The 23,447-nt window shown below is 37.7% G+C and overlaps 1 protein-coding gene across 6 annotated transcripts in view; it reads left to right on the forward strand.

The window, feature by feature from the left end:
* Kat6b (lysine acetyltransferase 6B) overlaps nt 1–23,447 on the forward strand; it is a 173,897-nt gene that overhangs the window by 105,096 nt on the left and 45,354 nt on the right. For all 6 annotated transcript variants that reach the window (XM_090346606.1, XM_090346608.1, XM_090346609.1 and 3 more), the window contains 4 exons: nt 5,926–6,034; nt 16,382–16,497; nt 16,722–16,803; nt 20,853–20,985. In XM_090346606.1, coding sequence (XP_090202732.1) covers nt 5,926–6,034; nt 16,382–16,497; nt 16,722–16,803; nt 20,853–20,985 — 440 coding nt within the window. The remainder of the gene's footprint in view (nt 1–5,925; nt 6,035–16,381; nt 16,498–16,721; nt 16,804–20,852; nt 20,986–23,447) is intronic.

Raw genomic sequence — 23,447 nt, forward strand, 5'->3', positions numbered from 1 at the left:
TCATAATGGAGCTTATGGTTTAGTAAGAAAAGTAAAAACGTAACTGGTACGTGTCAGTCAGATGGTAATAAGTGCTGTGAAGAAAAATAAAGCAAGCCATGCAGGATCTAAACCAGGGTGTCAGTACAGTCCCTCTGATAAAGTAATCCCAGAATCAAGCAAAAGAAATGAAGGGCACTGTGGCTGAGTGGCAGAACACTAGCATTGAGCTGAAGAACTCAGGGACTGTGCCCCATAACCAAACTGACTCAAAGTCTTTTATGAAGAATTCTAAACTCCAAGACAGTTCTTTTTGTGCCAATATTTATGAAAAGCTTGAAATTGTTTGTTTTTTTAGCCAAAACAAAGTCTGTAACAGTTATAACAATATTTGAAGCAAGCTTTATAGTTCTACATTCACTGACATTTGAGCCTTTAACCAATCTTAGAGAAGGACCACAGGTGCACTAGTACATACTTACACTGATGAGGAGACCTGAGGCTCAAAGAGCAGAATTTTTCATCTAGATAAGTCCACGATGCTAGTCTGAAAGTATGAATAACAGGTCTTGTAGGGTTTTATTTATCACACTTGGAATTACCCCAAAAAATTTTTTAATATTAGTTTTGAGAAAGCTGCAGAGGACTTGAACAGATCCATGGAGAATTATAAAATGGCAGGGCTACATCTGTGGTCGTTGTGAACATGGACATGGAAATGGCCTGTATAACCCCATTTGTGTCCTTGTCAAGAAGAGGATGTGAGCCTGGATACTTCTGGCTCTGTTTCCGTGCATGAACTTCCATTTATTTTTGTCCAGCAACTTATGTTAACAAGACTAACAAACATGTCGTTTCCTTCAGGTTAGGAACAAAGTGACCATCACCAAAAATAAAGCTTCTCTCAAAAATGCATTGTTTTGAATTTAAAGAACGTTTTCTCAGAAAAGACTATTTTATTTTGAGATCAGAGATCCTAGAAACTTTTAACATGTATTTTTACAGATTACAGACTTAGGAAAGGTCTTAGACGTTACTCATACATTATGTACCCCTCTGTTATGTCTTAGCCTCACCACCCTGATGAAGCCCATCCAGCCTCTCCATGATCCCTTCTGAATTCAAGGGCTTCTTGAGCCTCCAGAATAATCCATCCAAAAAGTACCATTTGCCTCCATTATTAATATAAAGGTGGTACCAAGAATAGTCCATTGCATAGAGATAGGAAGATGAGTGTTGATTGCCTGGAGTTTGGGGAGTGTGAGAAACAGGTAGTCTGGAGAAGTAGTAGTTTAGAAAATAAAAAAGTGTTTTAGGAATGGATAGTGGAGATGGTTCCACAGTGTCACGAGTATACTTAATGCCCTTAAAATTTGTTAAAATGGTGAATTTTGGCAATATTTAATCGGAATCTGCTACTTACAAAATCTTATGAAGTAAATAAATGAATAAGAGATAGATGGGTGTGGATGGGGGATCATCCATTCTATTGCTGGACAACTCTTTTGGAAACTTTCCCTACTTAACCTGCATTGGTCCAGGTTTTGTGCTCTAGAACCACAGAAAACAAGTCTAACTTCTGTACCTTGATAAGACAAAGATACCCAATGTGTTTGTTCCACACTGCCTTTTAAGGATAAATGGCCCCAATTCCTTCTCTCTCAATCATAATGCTTTTAGTTATGTTTTTGTACACTTCATTTGAATCATATCAAGATAAAGTTCATATGTAATGAGTGCATGTTATTTTAAATTCCTCTTAATCTGTCACCTCTTCCTGTCTTTTCTTTCTGTCTTTGTGGGTTTTTTTTTTTCTTGTTTGCTCCTTCTGTCTCCCTCTTAATTTATTTGTTGGAGAAACTGGGTCATTTGTCCTTTGGGCTTTCGGGACTAATATCTCCTTGCTCTGTAGATTAATATGTCCTCTGTATTTTCTGTGAATCTGTAATTGGATGCAGATACTTAGTTTTATAAATGCTTACAATCCATCCACCTATATAACAATTTGTTCTTGAACCTCCTGTGGGAGTAGAGAGGATACTGTTGTATCTTCTCCCACCTCAGCCTTTTGTTTGGAAAAGTTGTAAATGTACAGAAAAATGGAAAGATCCCACTCACCTATATTTACCAGCCATTCACATTTTGGCACATTATCATTCTCTTCTGCATAGCAATGCAATCACATTTTTTTTTGTTGTTGTTGTTTTGGATTTTTTATTTTCTCTTTTTTGAGTTATTTGAGAGTTACAGGTATCAGACTTCTAAATATTTCATCACATAATCTCCTAAAAATGAAGACATTGTTCTATATAAACACAATAGAGTCACTTGAGAAATTAATGTATATTATGCATTGACTATTATTTTGGGCATACTCCCCCACCAATTATCCCAATAACATGAAGCGTGTGTGTGTGTGTGTGTGTGTGTGTGTGTGTGTGTGTGTGTGTGTGTGTGTGTGTACGTGTGTACGTGTGTACGTGTACACACGCATATGCTGGTATTGGGACTTGAACTCAGAACAGGAAGAGGGAGCTGATTAAATAATGGAAATAAGAAACTCCCTAACTTTGACTCTGCCTGAGCCAGCTCAATCCTCAAATCTTAGCCCCCCAAGTAGGATTGTAGGCTTGATCCACAGGTGCCCTGCTTAAGGCTGTGTTTTAAGTCTGGAATCTTACCAAGGATCATGAATTATATTTAGTTTTCATACCATTTTAGTTACTTAAATTGGTTTTGCCTATATTTAGGTCTGCGTGACACTTGTAGTTAGAAGAACACAGTTGTTTATACAAGATAGTCTTTGAGTTAGATTTGCCTGGTTGTTTCATTATGATTAGAATCTCCAAAAATACCATATAGGAAATTCCAACTCCTTCAGAGGCAGCACCTCAAGGCATTTTTTTTGCCATGTTGTCCCATATTGGTTAAAAATGTGTCTATTAGTTTTCTGTTTTAGGAGTATATTTTTCCCAGTGTCATTAATAAATAACCTGATATTGTATATATTAGCTCTCTGTTTAGTAGTTCTTGAAAAATAGGGCTTTGATAGTGCCAGAAATTGGGTGAAGCCATCATGTTAATTACTAACTAGCTATTGCTTCTGATGGGAAGGTAATTCTTTACCATTTGTTTTTTCCATACTGAAAAGAAGAGAAATAGCAAAATTGAGAAATGAATCCCCACTTGAACTTGTACAACTTGAGAGAAGTTACCAAACCTCTCATTTTAGATTTCCTTTCTAAAATTGGGAAAATATATCCTTGGCAAGACAGTTACAATTACTCATTGGAATAGTAGGAGATGGCCTCTAGCCTCCTAGCTGCTGAGTGGAAATGACAGAGATGCTTCCAGAGCAGAGCCTGCTCATGGCTGTCTTCAGACCTGTCCATTATCATTGTCCTTGAAATTAGTTCTAAATCATCAGACAAGTTGATGAGAAAATGTGATCAACTAGTCAGGTGCCTTTGAAAGATTTCAAAGAAAGGACTTAAGAATTGGGGGATAAAGGATTTTATTTTCAAACCTCTCAATTATCACTTGTCTACAATAGATTTGTATGGAATCAAATTGCCATTTACTCAGACTTCTTTCTGAATGCAATCCATTATACTTTTATTACAAGGGATTATTTTTTTAAAGAACAGTTTATATGTAGTCTGATTGAGAGGAGTGAATCATAATAATTCTGTGACCCATTTACATGCATTACTGTAAAAGTTTCATTTCATACAAGTGACAATTTTTTAAAGTTAATTAGACTCGGCTACACTGAGGTTAGCAAAAAGTGCTTTGAATTATCAATAATTCAGTAGGGCAGACAGTTCTGTATAATGCAGTGGTTTTATAGAGTATTGTGAGATAGTTATCCTTTAAATAAATGGCTATGAGCATCCATCAGCATGGTGGGGTCCACGTGGACATAGTATGGAAGTGATAGCATCTTGGCTTTCTATTATTGGTCAGAGTGTGGGACATCAGTCTTTCTGTCCATGAACTACTAGCAACCTTTGTCCTTTGTGTTACCTTTAGTTAAAAAACGAAAAATGAGCATGAGTGCTGGCTGATGGCCACATCTCTCTTTCAGCTAAAAATTCATCTGGAAAAGAAAAATGAAACTGGAGATTTGGATTTGTTTCATTGCATGAATGATATGTGACATATTGTAAATTATTTATCACCACAAGGATATCGGCAGTGGCTTCAACATTGTTCTATCAAATGAAAGCAGGAATCCCATTAGTACAAGGGCTGTGTTTCAGCTAGACTCTGTCAGGGGAATGTTGTCACTTTTAAACCAGATTGTTCTTTTAATTGCTATTTAAAGGAACAAAAGTGTTCCCAAGGTACTGCAGTGGAGCAGTTGCAAGTAATAACTACGGATCCATAATTATGCAGTGCTGATTATGTAGCATTTTAAAAAACAGTGGCTGGAGTCAGTGACCAATTTGTTGTAGCTTGTCTTTTTTTTTTTTTTTTTTTTTGGTGCTTCTAGTGCAGAATGTTTTACACTGTGCTTTTTAACTATGGCTTTAAAAAAATGTATTTGCATTTCTACCCCAGAAAGTAAAGCCTGTGCATATTAATAGAACAAATTAACCCAAAAATAAAAGCAAGATAATGCGCACTCATTGTGAAAGATGAAATTAACAATATATCAAATAATTTTGTGAGTGCTGGGTCATAGACAAATTCTTGATTTTGATGACATGTTGTCACAGGGAACCCAAAGCTTTTGTTGGAATCATTGCCATTTGAAATACTTTAAAGATGAGTTTGATTTAAAAACAATCATATGCTTCTTGTTCAGTTAGCAGCAATATTTTGAGTGCCTGCTTTCTGTGAACCAGGCAATGTACTAGGCATTTGGAATTGAATAGCTGGATAAATTAGGTTTATTCTGTATATATATATATATATATATATATTTTTTTTTTTTTTTTAGAGAATTAGACATACCAAAATCTTGTTTTTTTTATGTATACTTAAAGATATTTCTCAGGGGCTAAAGGTGTAGTTCAAATGTTACAGTGCCTGCTAAACAATCACAAGTGCTAAAGTTCCAAGTCCAGTACAAGAATACAAATAAACAAAGAAAAACAACCCACCAAAAAAAAAAAAGGATTTACATTGAGTTTTCTTGACCTGAATATTTAATTCATGAGATTCAAATACGAGACATCATAATAGCATCAGTTGGGTAGTAGATATTTATGAAGGCATGGCACATTCAATAAAATTTTAGTTTTTGTACAATTTTGACCCTTTAAAGTAATGTGGCCAGATCTATAGGTACAGTTCAACTATGCATAGGAACACTAATATTGCTTGGCAATAGAGACACTAAAATGTATGCAAATCTATACATTGTTAAAAAGCAATTTCCATAGTGAGAGTTCAGAGTTGCTAGGGAGCCAGACAAATGTTTTGCCGTTTCTCTGAAAAAGTGGGGATGTCAAAGATAGAGGGGGTTTATCTTCTTTGTAGGCTGTGGTTTTCTTTTGAAGAACTGAGTTCCAGAAAGCCTTAACAATAATCTCTTGATCATCTTAAGTAATCCCACAGAATTTTAGTTTTTTTTGTTAAATCATGAACATTTTATGTCCAATATTTAGTAAATGAACACTGGAAATATGCAAACATTTGACAAAATATATTATGGGAACAATTGATTTCATGTGCACCCTTAATGTTCATTGGCTTAGACGTCATTGGTACGAGAAAAGTTGCTTCTGGATCTTACTGCACTTTAATATATTTTCAGATAAAACTTGACTAGCAAACATTTGACAAATTTTATTTTAAAATAATTATTTGAGTAACTAGTTTGGCAGGGGTTTTTGTTGTTGTTGTTCAAGAGGTAGGTAAAAGCTTCTGGTTTTAACATTTTATTTTAAATCTTAAATTGAAAGCTAATGATAGTCTTTTATTTTAATTTCATCATAGCCCCGTGCAGATCCCATTCCAATATGTAGCTTCTGTTTGGGGACTAAAGAATCAAACCGTGAAAAGAAACCAGAAGAACTCCTGTCTTGTGCAGATTGTGGCAGTAGTGGTAAGTTACTTATTTTGTTTTGTACAGTGACTTCCCATCATAACTTCTACTGTTTATCTCAAAACTATATGGTATTTTTTTTTATTGAGGCAGTTATTTGGCAATAGAATTTTAATGTAGAAAATAAATGCAATAGACAGATCTAATAGCAGCATTGATAATTTTGTTTATATGATGCTAAATATGAATAGAATTAAGCTTCAATTTCATACTGCATTGATAACTCATTGTAGGGACTTCTGTATACTTGGAGTAGAGTTTTTATTATTTTTTCCCCCACTCCTAGGGTTTAAACTCGGCCTGAGCATGTCCTTGGGCTTTCTCAAGGCTAACACTTACCACTTGAATTACAGGATCACTTCCAGTTTTTTCTGTGTAGGTGGTACCAAAGGATCGAACCCAGGGCTTCATTCATGCTACACAAGCACTCTACCACTGGGCCATGCTCCTGGCTCAGGATAGACATTTTTGTTATTAAAGTTTTAAGAAATGGCCTTGCTATGTAGCACAGACTTGACCTTGAACTCTGATCCTTTTATTGGGATTATAGTCAGGTACCATGCTTAATCTGTCTGTCTGTCTGTCTGTCTGTCTGTCTGTCTGTCTGTCTGTCTGTTGCGGGGGTCTTGCTGTGCTGCCAAGGCTGACCTTAACTATTTAGACCAAAGTGATCCTCCTCAGATTTAGACATACCTTATACAAGGTGGAAGAATTTAGGCTTTTAAGTTGAATACTTAGAATACTTGAGTACTTAGAATCATTTTTGTTTTCTGTAATCTAAAGACTCAATTTAAGAAATGTTCTATGTGGAGTCTGTTTTGAATCATGATGCCTACTGGTTAAATGCAGTATTATTGGCCAGCTGTGAGAATCCCCATGGAATTAAAAGTAGGAACCCTGGGCCTCTGCAAATTATGGAATCTTAGATACTCAACTCAGGGAAGAAAATTTCATGAGACTCCTTCTCAAGGAAATACGCTGCATTTATGGAGGCCAGTACCTGTTATCATAGATAGGACATAAAGCCTAAAAATGGGTAAGACCACATTAAATTGAGGTTCAGGCATTTGCCTAGATGGGAAGCAAGACCTTATCTCAATTAAGAATTTTTTGTACATAATAGAGAGCCATCCTTGGAATTCATAAATATTAAGTTTATGTTACCTTGACTTGCAAGGTTTTAATAAATTACTCATTTTTTGCATTGATCCTTAAATTTTTTAATTTTTATTTTAAAAATGACATTTGAGATATGATGTAAAAATCAATGTTAATAAGTTCTCTAATAAATAAAATTAATGACCAAGGTATGGGAGTACAACTCACCGGTAAAGCACTTGCCTAGCTTGTGTAAAGCCCTGGGTTCAATTTGCAGCACTGCAAAATAAAGAAAAAAATAGGAAGGAGAGAAGAGAGGAAGAAAGAAAAGAAAAACCATGTTAAACATTATATCATACTCTCCGGTAGGCAATCACGTAGTATGGTGGTTAAAAGGAAACTCATAAGCCATCACAGCCATTTCCTCTATCTGGAGTTAGATAGTTAACCATTCCAACCCTCAATTTCCTCATTAGAAGTTTGGGAATAGTGAGAACACCTACCTCTTAGTTTTTATGGGAGAATGAATGAGAGAACATGGGTAAATAGCCTAGCACAAAGTCAACAAGAACTGCAGTAAGTGTGCCATAAATGTCAGCCATTGTTGTGATTTGGTATTTTGATGTAGTTATCCTTGATTGCTGCAAATTTAAGCTTTTTATCACCATTTATGACAATGGCTTGATGGTTGGATAATGGAAATATTCCATGTTCAGGAATGACAGTGTAGTACAATGATTCTTATGTCTCATGTGAAGGCTTAACTTGATAGGCCTTTTTTGCAACCTTTGAAATAAGACATTTAAATCCCTGCTTGAAAAATACATTCTGCTAGTGAGTTTGCTGGGCTTTACAGATTCATTAAAATGCTTTTACCCAGCCATGGTATCATGGGTAGTGACAAAAGGGCATGGAAACATTATCTGTGTATTCAGTTTAATATATTTTAACCCTACAATCTCACCATGCTTTGCTAATGAGATAGTGCTTCATTCATCAGTTCTCACTCTGTTCAGTTCTCACAAGGCTCGTTCAGAATGTATTATTCTTTTTTTGTGTGACTGCCTGATCAATTTAGTGGTATTTACTTATCTAAAGGTGGTGATTTTTAAGGTGGTACACTTCAAAAATACCGTCTACTGTTTTATTTCTTTAGTATCTACTTATCTGGGCGCCAAGGCAGATTTACAGGAATACTTCAGTGTGGAAAGAAAAGTTCCCTTTATATATTTCCTTACCTCTGGTGATACACTTACTTGAGTTGGTAAGGAATCTGAGATCATTATCTTGTGGATCCTAACTTCAAGGCCTCGTTCACAGGGTATCAAGGTAATTCTAAACAGGTAGATCTCAGGCTTTTCTGATGTAATCAATCTCCCTTCATCTTTTCCAGATTGAAAACCTGCCAAGGGGAGGTCTGATCTCATTTACACTCTGAGGTCACTGACATTTTGTTCCTCTGAAGTTCATGCTTTTTCAGGGCCAGACCAAGGGTATATAAATGCAGTATTTTCTTTCATCAAAAATAACCTTGTTTTCTCTTGTAACAAATGGAGAAGACTGACTTGAGGATACAATCTAGAGGGTTTCTGTAGAGAAGTCATCCGTAAGCCAGTCTCTTCCTCTGCTTTCATGTAGAAAGCCAGAGGGTAAGGAGTCCAGGTAGGGGTCATGGAAGAAATTCAAGCCCTGGGGTCATCATGTCTCCTGATCAGCAAACAGAATGCTTGAGAGTGCCTCCCTGGCCTGTACAAGGGGATCCTGCTCACATGTCAGGGTTTGCTTAATCTTCCCTGAGTGCCCTGTGCCAGCCTGGATTTGGCTAGTTTAGTGAAGGGGGCGGGGGGAGGGGGGCAGACTGTTATCCTTACTCAGTAAAGTGCTTTCTAGACATTTTTTTTTATGGTAGGTCAGACAAAGTAGACTTTGTTCTTTATTCTTTTTTAATGGAAGAAGAGTCAACATAAAGTACAGTTCATTTTAGAAAATGAACTTTGGGGGAATCCTACTTTTAATGTTCTGCAGTGACACCTTGGTATTTATTAGGAAAAACGAAAAGACCCAAATTCCTCAACAGAGCCCTCTACTCATAATTGGAGCCTTGTTGGCAAAGTCTAGTCCATTATCTCTAGCAGGATTTACGAATTGCTGGTACTTTATTTAGCCTTGTGGAAATGGCTGTTTACTCATAATCAGAAGGATCCATTGGTTCTTGGAGTGAATGATCAAAGGAATCACTAACACAAGATGTTTATGTGAAAAAAATACCCATAACAATATAAAACCCGGGAAAAAAGGAAATATAGATGCAACCCATAAGGAAGATCATTCTTTAAATGTGTCTCCCATATGTTTCCAACTCTTTTTAGTCATCTCTATCTGAAGTACCATTTGTATGATATCATGTTTAGACTGTGCTTAGATTTCATAGACATGAGTAATAAATGTTTCCTTCTGCTTTCATTATAAAACCAATTCAACATTTCTCTATTTTAAAGATGGTTCTGTGCTACAGTTGCTCAGAATTAGCTTTTTTTTTTCCCCCTTGCTAGAAGTTCTTAAAATCATCCAAGTTTACATGCATTAAAAGTATAAAATGAGAGGCTGGGAGTTTGGACTAGTGGTGGAGTGCTTTCCTAGCATGCATGAAGACCAGAGTTCGATTCCTTGGTACCACATACATAGATAAAAGTCAGAAGTGGTGTTGTGGCTCAGGCAGTAGAGCTATAGCCTTGAGAAAGCCCAAGGACAGTGCTCAGGTCCTAAGGTCTAGCCCCCAGACTGGCACCCCAAAAAAACAAAAGAGAGAGAGAGAGAGAGTTTAACAGGGCTCAGGAGGCTAAGATCTGAGGATCAAGGTTCAAAGCCAACCCAGGCACTAAAACATTTTATCTCCAATTAATCAGTAGAAAAGGGGAAGTGGGACTATGGCGGAAGGGGTAGAGTGGTAGCCTTGAGATGAAGAGCTCAGAGACAGTGCTCAGGCCCAGAGTTTAAGCCCCATGACCCACAAAAAAAAAAAGTATAAAATGAGAAGAATAGTTTTTAAAAAGCACTAAATTTGGTGATCCTGGACCTGTGTTCCATTTTGCTTTGGTGCTTGCTGGTTGTATAACCTTAATTTTTCCAGTCTGTGTAACTTGGAGGGTAGTATCTGTGCACTGTATCCACAGCTGGTATGGGTATTCAGTGAAGCAGTCATATACAGATGATAGGTAACTATAAAACATTAGACAAACATGAGGGATGATTTTAGTTGCTGATATGAATGTAAGAACTATAAAATAGTCTTCAGGTCTGTGGAAATGTTGGGGCTGGGAAGTGATTTTACTTGACTTTCATGGATCAGCCTACTTTGAAATTAACACTGTTATATTCTCTTTGCCTCATTAAGACCAAATTATCTTTAATTAGCTTCACATAAGTATTAGATATTACACCAAATGAAATTTTGTGTCTGCTCAGATTGCTGGGTGGTTAAATCTTACTTACAGATGAGTTGTGTGCATGTGTGTTTTCAAATTAGCAAATCTAAGATAAGTGTACAGTTCAAAATTACAGCATCATACTAAGTGGAAGCTCATTGAAACAGAAGGCAGAAAGGGGGCTGGCTGCTATGATGCAGCTGGGAGAGGGAGGAAAAAAATACTTGATACAGCCAAGGGAGCTGTAGCTTAGATAGAAAGAATAACAGTTCACCCTTGGAAACCTAGAGTCAGTCCTAAGTACATTTTTATTTGTGTGTTAACCCTGAAAAGGCAGGGGGGGGTGGGTCATACCCAGAGGAAACTGGTAAGGTACAGAATGAATATAATAATAATTTTTAAAATAAAACACACTAGTGTCTGAAGGTCATTGTATGGAAATGGCCCAGGGAGCAATTGATTACTTACCGAGTTCCACACTGACTGGGCACATTAAATGTTTTTTGTTTTGGTTTGGCTTTTGCCAGTCCTGGGGCTTGAACTCAGGGCCTGGGCACTGTCCATGGACACTTTTTGCTCAAGGCTAGCACTCTGCCACTTGAGCCACAGCACCACTTCTGGCTTTTTTGTGTATGTGGTTCCAGGGAATTGAACCCAGGGCTTCATGACTGCTAGGGGAGTCCTCTACAACTAGGTCACACTCCCGGCCCTGGACATATTAAATCATACATTGGGAAATTGACCCTTGACCAAAGAGAACCCAAAGAGTAATAGCCCAAAGCAGGACTGACCTGCAAGATAAGACAGGAAGCAGGCTTCTTACCGTCATTTCACTAAAATTGTGCTATGTTAGATTTTTTTTCATGTTGTAACCAATTACCCAAATGAACGACTGAGAAAAGATTTATTTTGGTTCACGTTTTGGGAGGCTTTCTGTGTGTGGTCTCTGGCATCATCAGTTTGGGACTGAGGTAAGGTTTAGAGTGTGTGGAAAGGAGCTTCTTCACCACACAGCTCAAATTTAATGTCTGTCTTCTTTGTCATATACAACTTTGTTGATAACCTTGTTTTTCTTGAAATACTCCTTTTTTGGAGGGAAGGGGGGTCAATCGTGGGACTTGAACTGTGGGCCTGGGCTTTGTCCCTGAGCTCTTCGGCTCAAGGCTATGGCCCTATACCTTGAGCCACAGCACCAGTTCTAGTTTTTTGGTGAGATACGAGTCTCAGGGACTTTTTTATTTTATCTTTTAAATTTTTTATTTTTTTTTCAAGTCCTGGGGCTTGAACTCAGGGCCTGAGCACTGTCCTTGGACTTTTCTCAAAACTAGAGCTCTACCACTTGAGCCATAGCACCACGTCTGGTTTTTTTCTATGCATGTGGTACTGAGGAATCGAACATGGGTCTCTGTGCATGCTAGACAAGCACTCTACCACTAGGCCAAACTCCCAGCCCCACATCTTTTAACTTTATGTCTTCTCTCAAGTATTTTCTCTCTAAAAACGTCTTACTTTTTTTTTTTTCTCTCCAGTCCTGAGGCTTTACCTCAGGGCCTGGGCACTGTCTGCCCTTGAGCACTTTTGTTCAAGGCTAGCGGTCTGCCACTGGAGCCACACTACCAATTCTGGCTTTTTCTGTGTATATGGAATCGTACCCAGGGCTTCATGAATACTAGGCAAGCACTCTACCACTAGGCTACTGTCCTGGCCCCATGTCTCCTTAATATATCCAGTTTCCAGTAACTTGATCTAATCCTTGCTCTACCCCACCCCTCTTTTCCCATACTATAGCCCAAGTCACTCTTTGAAAATTTAAATCTGATTGCAGATTTTTCTTGGCTACTAATTAATTATTCTTGGAAGGGGGGGAGGGAAGGTGTCCAAATTATTCAATAAAACCCTGAAAATCATTCCATATTAAACCCTTAAGTCACACATCCTTCACAGCCTACATGTTAATTATACTGGTAAGTTTTTTTCTCCCTGAATGCACTGTATTCGTCTATCTACACATCACCTTTGTTCAGCCTTCTTTTCTGGGACCATCTCTCCACATTCATGCATTGGCCAAGGAAGATGTTTTTTTTACCCTGCTGCTAAATTCATTCTCTATCCCTGAGCCACTCTGTCATCAGGTATTGTGCTTTAAAAAATTTTTAATTTAAATTTTGGCCTTTTGTATGTTAGGTAGAAGCCATACCCCTGAACCCAATCCCTAGTTATTGGTTGTTTGGGACAGGTCTCAAACTTATGACCCTCTTGCCTCTGCCTCCTGAGTGCTAATAGTATATGTGTATGTCATTGTACCTGACATATGAATGCTAATTTTTGTTAATGCCCATCTTTCCTGATATACCATATGATCTCATAGGATGAGAACCATGTTTATATTCTTTGTGCTTTCCAGTGCTTATTAAATATTGGATAGTCAGATAGGGAATTTGAGAGGCCCAATGTTCAGGTCCTTCTTAGTTTTCTATTGTTAAAGTAACAAATTGCTATACATTTAGTGGTTTAAAACAAGTATAGGCACATGTATTATCTTACAGCTAGCTCTAGGACAGAACCTAATGTGGGCCTAACCAGATTATAACCAGGGTGTCAGCAGGCCTTGGTTCCTTTCTGGAGGTCCTTGCACATTTGAATTGGTGACAGGATTCAGTTCCTCTGTAGGTTGAGATCCCCCTTTCCATGCTGATTATTAAGGTTTTTCCCTGCTTCCAAAGCAACTCCCCAAGCTCTTAGCTTGTTGCTCCTTTCTCCATCTGCAAAGCCTGCAATGGCAGGTAGATACCCTTGCATACTTCCAATCCTCTCCCCATTTCTCACCTAACCTGGCCAGAAGAAAGGTTCTCTCAGTAACTTAGGATAAGCTCTCCACCTCCAGTTTTGTGCCCTTAGTCATTTCTGCATTTGCAAAGCTCCTTTTACCACAACCAGCAATATATAACTGTCATGCGAATTAGGATGTAGACATCTATGAGTGCCCTTTGTGAACTACTTGTTTTCTCTCACATACTTTGTCCAAAAATCATTTCTACTGGGTTTTTTTCTGCATTGGCAATTAAATAGTGTTGTGTTTATTTTACTAGACAAAAACTATTCAAAGGAAGAAATACTTTTGTGTTTATGTAAGGATGAAAAATGTCTAAATACATAATAGGATTCTCAGATAGACAAATTGCAAATTGCAATGGTAAAACTAACTTTCAGGAAGACAAAACCCACCATAAATTGTGTCAGCAGAGAACAGGAATTTTGAAAATTATTAAAAGTTTAAGGAATAGCTACACAGGAAGTGAGAAGTTACAATATGTATATTATTACTTTTCATTATCCTATTACTATACTGTTACTTTCCATTCTCCTCCTGTGTAGTTAGCTGTGACAAAGTAAAATGGAAATATTTCTTCATCCCTCAGTGTCCTAGAAATTTAGAGCTGGAAAGAATCTATGGCCAATTCTCTTAAGCTAAGATTTTTCTGCCTAAACGAGAGTTAGGCTGGAGATTTTGGAATTTGATAGGGTAATTTAAAAAGTAGTAATTTGAGATAATATTACTTAAAAAGAGAGAAAAGGCAAAAAGAGGAAGAGTATTTGCTCTCGATTGAAAATGACTGAAATCCATTAACTTTCAAAATGTATAATTATTTGAAAAGAAGTTTTCCATAGGCTATCTGTGGAAATACATAGTAAGTTGTAATATGATGTGAATTACCTTAGTTACTGAATATTAAGCCACAAAGTACAAAGCAGATTTTAATGTAGAGAAAAATGCAGTGTGTGAAATTGAGGTCATATGTGCCAGTGATGTATGGCTTACAGGAAGTAATAAAAATGGAGAGAGAGTAAATGGTATATTTTTGAGCTGATGGGATCCATTTTAGGGTGGAATTTAAATTGCTTTCTTTAAAAGTTGAGTTCTTACTCCCTCACTATTTAAGCCCTCTTTATCACCCTCCTCCTTCAAAATATGCTGTTCAAGGCAACAGCAGGCTATCTTTGGCAATCTTGAGCATAGAGAAGTGATTGGTGATTGGTATCATTTTTGTGTATTGATTGGTAAACCCTTTTCTGTCATTTATTTAAATTAAAGAAGCCCTTGTCTAAGAATAGTGTGAGAGGTTAAATACACAGGCCTGGGTGTTTCTCCTGCTTGAAGTCATAATCCTCTGATAGCATTTTATTTTCCTAACATCTTAAGTACAGATGTTTGGTGGCGGGGGGGACAACTAAATCCTCAAACTATGTGCTTTTTTTTTTTTTTAAGTGGTAGTATCATTGATTGATTTTAAATGTTTTTACTTCAAAAAACCCAGTCTCCTGGTGGGTAGAATTTTATGAAGCACCTGTTAAGCTTTAGGGAGGAGGACCTTTTGGCAGCAACCCAAAGTACATATTAAACAATGAGGCTGCCAAAGTCAGGAAATTATAAAACAGTTTTGAAATTGCAGAATCTGCTTTTTTTTCCCCAAGCATGGTTATAAGTTCTTTCACATGGGATTTACTAATGTTCTTACTATTTAAGGACCAGATTTTTTTTTTTTTTTTTTTTTTTTTTGCCAGTCCTGGGCTTGAGATCAGGGCCTGAGCACTGTCCTTGGACTTTCTCAAGGCTAGAACTCTACCACTTGAGCCTCAGCACCACTTCGGCTCTTTTCTATGTATATGGTACCAAGGAATCGAACCCAGGTCTTCGTGCATGCTAGGCAAGCACTTTAACCACTAGGCCAAACTCCCGGCCCAAGATTTTTGTTTGTTTTTTTTAAGTCTGAAATAAAGTTTAGCAATTTCTTTACAGTTGTGGAACCCCCCCCAAAAAAAAAACGACTAGATGTGACACCTCAGCTGCCTTGTAGAGCCTGGGCTTGTGCTCTCCATACTTGGGGAAGAGCCAGCCAGGGTCTCGTGTTGCTCCCTGAATGGGCAGTAAGTTTAGGTGGGTGGAACAGCCTGTTGCTCAGGACAGTGCAGGAAACTTGTTGAGAATGTCCGTGGCTTATTGCGTTTAATCTGAATCTGTCATCTTGTTAACACTCTCAGAGTATTCACTGCTTCTCTTCCTACTTTAAGAACTTAAAAATTAGTAACCAAAATGCAAGATGATAATTGAATATTCTTAGTCTGTCCCCACAATGGAGCATTCTTTATATGTGATTGAGTTTATTGATGTATTTACTTGCTTATTTGTTTTGGCAAATGTAATTATGTTATGTTAAGTAGCCTAAGTTTTGAATATTTTGTCTTTGTGTTTTTGAGATATGGAATTGATAAGTAGTTAGATTGGCCTTGAGTTCTCCATCTTCCAGTCTTGGCCTCCTCAGTGCTAGGATTACAGGTGTAAGCCAACCATGTCCACCCAGCCCCAGTGTTGAGTTGTATGATTACACAGCAGGAGCAGTTTGAACTTTGCACCTCCTCTTAGTTTAGTGTTGAAAACCAAGAGCTGTGGTTAGATAGTGCTGATGAAGATGCTGAGTACAGAAGGTTTTACAGAAGCTGGTGCAATGGAGACACCAACCAGAGCACACAGTGCCTCAGTTCTCAAAGAACTTGACAACAGCTTGGTTGGAATTGCTATAAATTTGCTGGTTTTTTAAGGAGTAGTACTTTTTCGCTATCATTCTGTCTAATACAGTGGAAGAAGTCAAAGGGAAAGGAAAATCTGTAATTTAGATTCTCTTACCTTTGTATTATCAACTTTTTATGACTCATTGATTGGCACCAGCAGCTATCTAGTCAATTTAAAGACTGAGTTGTTTGTTTGTTTGTTTTTTTAAATGAAGGCAACATTCCCATAAAGCAGTTTGCTCTTTTTTTCTTGTAGGACATCCATCCTGTTTGAAATTTTGTCCTGAACTAACAACAAACGTAAAGGCCTTAAGGTGGCAGTGCATTGAGTGCAAGACATGCAGTGCATGTAGAATCCAGGGCAAAAATGCGGTAGGTATGGCTCTTCGCCCAGTGCCAGGTAAACAAATTTTAAGTGTTAAGGTTTTTCTTTTTGTAGAATGTTACTATATTCCTTTAAAAATCTTAAGTATTTGTTGCATCAAACCACAACTGTAAAGGTTGGTGCTTCATTTTATTTTATTACTGTTAATCTTGAGGATTTGGGAGTGTTTTACAATTGGTCTGAGTCTCTATTATGCTCTACTGTATTACAGGATAATATGCTTTTTTGTGACTCTTGTGATAGAGGATTCCATATGGAGTGCTGTGACCCACCACTTTCCAGAATGCCAAAAGGTGAACCTTTAACCCATATTGAAAACATATCTATTTACTGTCTGATTACATATTAGCCTTGTCCTGATGTCTGGCAGTTCAGAAACCTTAATCTTGGTTTCATCCCTCCCACCTTCCATGCCCTTGCAAGGTTCTAAATAGGAGACTATCAAGGCATTTATCTTGGGAGTAATTTATATGTAAGAAAAACTCCAATTCAAGCTGGGCTTGGTGGCTCAAGCCTGTAATCCTAGCTACTCAGGAGGCTGAGATCCGAGGATTGCAGTTCAAAGCCAGCCCAAGCACTAAACACTGTGAGACTTTCTCTTGTGTTTGGGGGGGAAGGGGGGAAGGGAGTGTCATGGGACTTGAACTCTGGGCCTGGGTGCTGTCCCTGAACTCTTTAGCTCAAGGCTACTGCCTTACCTCTAAACCACAGCCCACTTCCCATTTTCTAGTGATTAATTGAAGATGCATCTATCTCATGGACTTTCTTTTTAAGTCCTTGAGCTCTTTAGCTCAGTTCTAGTGCTTTAACCTTTTGAGCACCATTTCTGGTTTTCTGGTGGTGAGCTGGAGATAAGAGTCTCACAGACTTTCCTGCCTGGATGGCTTTTTGAACCACGATCCGCAGATCTCAGCCTTCTGAGTAGGTAGGATTATAGGAATGAGTCACTGGGGCACAGCACCATCACTGTTTTCTAATAATTAGTTGATAATTTTGAATATGTCTATTGGAACCATCTTGTATTTAGTGAAATATGAATTTTCTTCTGTTTATTGTTTAATTCAGCCTTTTCTTCCCCCAGTTTTGCAACATAATAAACATATAAAACTAACTTTCCCTTTCTATTCTAATATATATAGGTTTACCTTGTGGTAGGTATGGAAAATACAGAAAGAAAATAAATAGAAAAACCATTAGAAATTCCTTCCCTGCCTCCACATACCCTTTAAAAAGGAATGGAACATTCCATGCATGTTTTTATAACCTATTTCCCCTCTCAGTAATAGATTGCAAACATTCCCACATCATTAAATGTTCTCTGGAATACAGTTTTTAATGAATTCTATAGACCCTGTAGTATAAAGCAGGGGTTACAAACCTGGTAACTGTACACCACAGGTGTGCTTTGTTGGAACAGTATTTTTAACATTTTGAATTTGTGTTCTCTAGGTGGGCAAGCAGGCTTTAATTTGCCACAGTCTCACTACTCCCTATTATTATTATCTGAGTGCTTCCTTTAAAGAATTGGATTTTGCACCCTCATGTATAAATAAACTGTAATTGGTTTAATTAACCATTATATTATGGTGCATATTTTATATATTGGCAATTTCCCTCCTCCCCATCAACAATTATTTCCTTAAGCCAAATCCCAAGGCAAAAAATTGTCAAATCAAAGGCCATATATATATGAAAGGCTGTCTCAAATTTTAGACCAACCGCCAGTGCATGAGAATACCTATTTTCCTGTGTTATAACCAGTAACAGCCAAGTTTCACACTTTTTTTTTTGTGGGTCATGGGACTTGAACTCTGGGCCTGGGCACTGTCTCTAAGCTTTTCAGCTCAAGGCTACTGCCCTACCCCTGGGCTTGGGCAGTTGTCCCTGCCCTCTTCAGCTCAAGGCTAGTGCTCTACCACTTGAGCCACAGCCCCACTTTCCCTTTTCTAGTGATTAATTGGAGATATGAGTCTCATGGTATTTAGTGCCCAGGCTGGCTTTGAACCATGATCCTCAAATTGCAGCCTCCTGAATAGCTAGGATTACTATGTGAACCACTGCACCTAGCAAGTTTCACACTATACATCTTCTAAAAAATATTATCTTAGATTTTATGAAAAATAGTCTTATTGGGGCCTGGAGTTTGGCCTAATGGTAGAGTACTTGCCTAGCATGCATTAGGACCCGGGTTCGATTCCTTGGTCCACATATGTAGAAAAACCAGAAATGGTGCTGTGGCTCAAGTGGTAGAGCGCTATCCTTGAGGAAGGCCCCAGGACTGGCCAAAAAATAAAGGGGCCCGGAGTTTGGCCTACTGGTAGAGTGCTTGCCTGGCGTGCGTGAAGGCCCCAGGTTGGATTCCTCCGTACCACATACACAGAAAAGGTCAGAAGTGATGCTGTGGCTCAAGTAGCAGAGTGTTAGCCTTGAGCAAAGAGTGTCCAAGGCCTGACGCAGTCACTTACTCCTGTAATTCTAGCTACTCAGGAGGCTGAGGATTAAGGTTCAAAACCAGCCCAGGCACAAAAGGACCTGAAACTTTTATCTTCAATTAACCTCTAGAAAAGGGGAAATGGTTCTTGGCTCAAGGGTAGGGCAGTAGCCTTGAGCTGAAAAGCTCAGGGACAACACCCAGGCTGAGTTCAAGCCCCATGACCCACTGGAGGAAAAAAAAAAAAAAAGTGAATAAGAACAGTGCTCAGGCTCTGAGTTCAAGACTCAGGACTGGCAAAAAACAAAACTACAAAAAAAAAAAAAAAAGAAACAAAGCAAAGAAAAGAAAAATGGTCTTACTATTTTGAAATGTATCTATTTTATTAATAGAAAAAAAAAAGATGCTTGATAGTTCTTTAAGTAGTGCCATCATTCCTGTGTTTTATCATTGGCTATTATTTACAGATCATCATTTGTAAAATGCCTAACTTTATCCACTTTTTTTTTTTTTTTGATTGGTCATGGGGATTGAACTCTGGGCCTGGGAGCTGTCCATGAGCTCTTCAGCTCAAAGCTACTTACTACCCTACCCATTAAGCCACAGCACCACTTCCAGTTTTATGGTGATTGGAAATAAGAGTCTCAAGGACTTTAGTGCCTGGGCTGGCTTTTGATTGTGATCCTCAAATCTCAGCCTCCTGAGTAGCTAGGATTACAGGCCTGAACCACCACACCCAGCTTCCACTAACTAATTTTTATTAGGGTTCTCATCATTTTCTTCAGGACTTATATAAGCTTTTTAAATTTTTTTTCTTTCATTGAAACTTTCCTATTGAACACCGTTGGTTTGTGTATCCATTATTTAGAATTATCTGGTAGCTCTAGGGCTCAGCAAAGTGTTTAAAATCATTTACAAGAAGCAATGCATCTCCCCCAGTCTTGACAGATAAAGGGAGAAAGGTAGTTTTTTGTTTTGTTTTTTGGTTTGTACTCTACCACTTAAACCATAAAGCCACTTTTGGCTTTTTCTGTTTCTGTGGTACTAAAGAAATGAACCTAGGGCTTCACACATGCTAGGCAAGCACGCTTCCACAAAGCCACATTCACCCAGCTTTTTATTTTTATTTTTTACTATAGCCAACTACTTGAAACTTCTCATTTCAGGCTTATATTTTTAACTGTGAGTTATAGAAATATTAACTGTCAGATCATGGAAATATTTACCTTTTATCAATACTCAACTTTCTAATATTTATTCTGGTACAAGCATTAATAAAGTCTTCTTTTTTTTCTCGACTGACTGGAATGTATAAACTTGCCCATAGATTAATGTCTTTTACTAGTTTCCCATTGTCTGTTTCTTATGTCAGATAATTCATGTAATTATACACTTTAATTTTAAAATGACAGTCACTTCATTGTTGCACATTTCCAGAAAATAGTAATGAAACAAATATCTTTTCCTAGATGTTCCAAAATTGGCCTTTGAAAAGGTTTCCCCCAGCAGCATTGACCTTTTGTGTGGCCTTCTTTCTTGCAAACAATGGCAAAAGAAAAGTCTCAAAGTCTCTCTTTCTAGAGTTTTTTGGGTGGGGGGTGGGAGTGTTGGCCTAGATGCTTCCTCTTAAGCTTCTTTTGCTTAAGGCTAGAACTCTACTTCCAGCTTTTTTGGTAATTTAGTGGAGATAAGAGGCTAACAGACTTTCTTACCCTAGCTGGCTTTAAACCATGATCCTCAGATCTCAGTCTCCTGAGTTGCTAGGATTACAGATGTGAGATGTGAGCCACTAGCATTCTGTCATTTTCTAGGGTTATGTTCTGCATACAGGTATCCTTATCCAGCTGCAGTTTATACTGAACATCTTCTAAATGAAATATAAAAGTATTTTTCTCATATATTTTAATTTAGGGATGTGGATTTGCCAAGTCTGCAGACCAAAGAAAAAGGGAAGAAAACTACTTCATGAGAAAGCTGCACAAATAAAACGACGATATGCAAAACCCATTGGACGCCCGAAAAATAAATTAAAGCAACGATTGTTGTAGGTTGAGATCCTATCAAAAGAAATCTTTTATTTTGGCTTAAAATCGATGTGATGATAACTCCTTATATTCCATTAGACTTTTAGCATCATTTTTTCCAAACTCAGTGGATGAAGAAAGAGTATTTCTTCTTTTGCATAAGCTGTGGAATTTTTTTGAAAAATTGCTTTTAATTACAATTGGCATTTTGGAGTTTTCTCTTGGCAGTATTGTGATACTGAGTGACACAGGATGGAAGCAGACTGTAAGAACTGGAAAGAATCATTCATGCTACTTTATTACTAGATGAGTTATTGAAGAGCTCAATGATATAAATGTTTTCATAGGCCTTTTAAAATGAGAGGAATAGTGTATCTCTTTCGCTATAGATCCAGATAACTCACTATAGATCTAGAAATTTTACTATTGATCAAGATAACATTTTAGAAAATGCCTCTCTTTTTTCTGATACTCATATAGTACAATTTTCCAGAGTAGTAGTGTCTGAAAAATCTGCATGAGTTAGGACCGTTTGCGTAGTGTACATACGTATAGACACACAGAAAACCATGTATTTGTAGTGGCCTGCAGATCTTCTGTGATACCCTTTTTTTATCTATACTGTAGACATATAAGTGCCGCTGAAGCCCATTTTGCAGGAGTTAGTTGGAAAAGTTTAAAGATAAAAGTGAACTATTTTTACCTTTACAGAGTATAGAAAGGTATTTAGTAAACTTGTACACCTCTGTCAATTCTGCTGGTAGACTGACACTCTGTTTTGATTTAGTGAAAGAGGCATTGTGATTTAGCAATGATTATGAGCTCTTTGCTGTCCTGGCACACTATGGAATCTTATTTACTTGCTTATTCTTTTCCCCAAGGTGCATTTGAAGTAGTTCACCTGTTCTCAGAAAAATAGTGCCCTCCTATACTTTGTATCCCAAAGGAAAAAGAGGAAAAGTAGGTTCTTTTTTTTTTTTTTTTTTTTTTGGTGGGTCATGCGGCTTGAACTCCTGGGCTGCTGACCCTGAGCTCTTCAGCTCAAGGCTACCACCCTACCCTTGAGCCAAGCACTATTTCCTGTTTTCTAGAGGTTAATTGGAGATAAGAGTCTCAGGTCCTTTTGTGCCTGGGCTGGCGTTGAACCTCAGTCCTCAGATCTCAGCCTCCTGAGTAGCTAGAATTACAGGAGTGAGCCACAGCGCCCGGCTCCTTTCTTCACTTTTCTATGAAACTGAACTTTTTTTTTTTTTTGATAATTTCTTGAGCTAAGCTTAAACCATGTTTATGAGTAAGAGTTTTCATATTAGTATCATTTGAAGTAGAAATTAGGTATTTTTACATTCATCCTGTGTAATCATTGTTCTTAAATTGTGACGGTATCCACAGGGCCCAATTAAAAAAAAGAGAGATAGAATTAGAATATAAACTTTCTAAGAAAGGCCACAGCTGAATATTGTATCTGGCACCAATCCTAACTTTTTGTTTGTCTAAAATTGTCCTTTGAGCTCCCGAATTTTTAAAACAGTCTAGGGAGTTCTCTCTTTTACATGCTTTCTAAGTATATTGTTATCCTTTCTGGACAATAGATTCCACATATAGTTCAAATGCAGCATTCTCATGCAAAACATTTTAGCCTAGATGAGATAGATGTTGGTTGGTAAACCTTACTGTGTCTTCACCAGGGATGCAGTGTTCAACCAGTTTGGTTGGGTTGTCAAACCCAGTTGTCATCTGGCAAATCGATCTAGCAGTTTAGCCACCTCAAATGAGCTTGAGAAATTGGTTTAATTATCTTGTGCTTGAGATAACCACTAAAGTATGGTCTTCTATTTGTGATTACTTAAGATATTTAAAAAGCTCAGTACCATATCATTTTCAGGCTTCCATTTCTCCATGATTAGCCTTCAGCTTAATGATGGTTTTGAAAGTGCATTCTCGGGTCCCAGCATTGTCATAATTCACATGCCCATGTTTTCTATTGTATACAATTCTACTGCAATGTAGGTAGCTTCCCTAGCCCTGGTCTAAGGTACAGACCAGCAGCCCTCGTTCATGCAGGCAGCTATGTAAGTGGAGTGACCTTCACAACATACCCGAAGGCAAAATATCAAATCAGAACCTGGGGCAAAGATTCTGATAATGACTATGGTAAATGTGCTGCTTCTTCACCAGACTCTCCATGTCATGTCTGACCCGCTGTAGCTTTTCTTCAATCATTTCTTCAGTTTTTTGCTACTGTTGTCCTTTTTTCAGCAGATTTGATGCTGTAATTAATTGTCTTCTCTCCTGGAAGAGTAGTATAGGCTCTCTTATCAGGTGCCTAAGAATAAGGGTGTTGAAAAGAAGAGAATGTCTTCTTTTTTAATGTTTTCATTTTTCAAGTACGAATTTATAGACATACTCAAATATCATTTATATAAATCTCCGCATTGATTTCAATGCTCTTAATTAGAGATGAAAAAAGCTTAGTCTTTCACTT

Source organism: Megascapheus bottae, chromosome 15 (assembly GCF_031878675.1).
Source record: "Megascapheus bottae isolate mThoBot1 chromosome 15, mThoBot2.hap1, whole genome shotgun sequence".
In the NCBI taxonomy this organism is placed as follows: domain Eukaryota; kingdom Metazoa; phylum Chordata; class Mammalia; order Rodentia; family Geomyidae; genus Megascapheus; species Megascapheus bottae.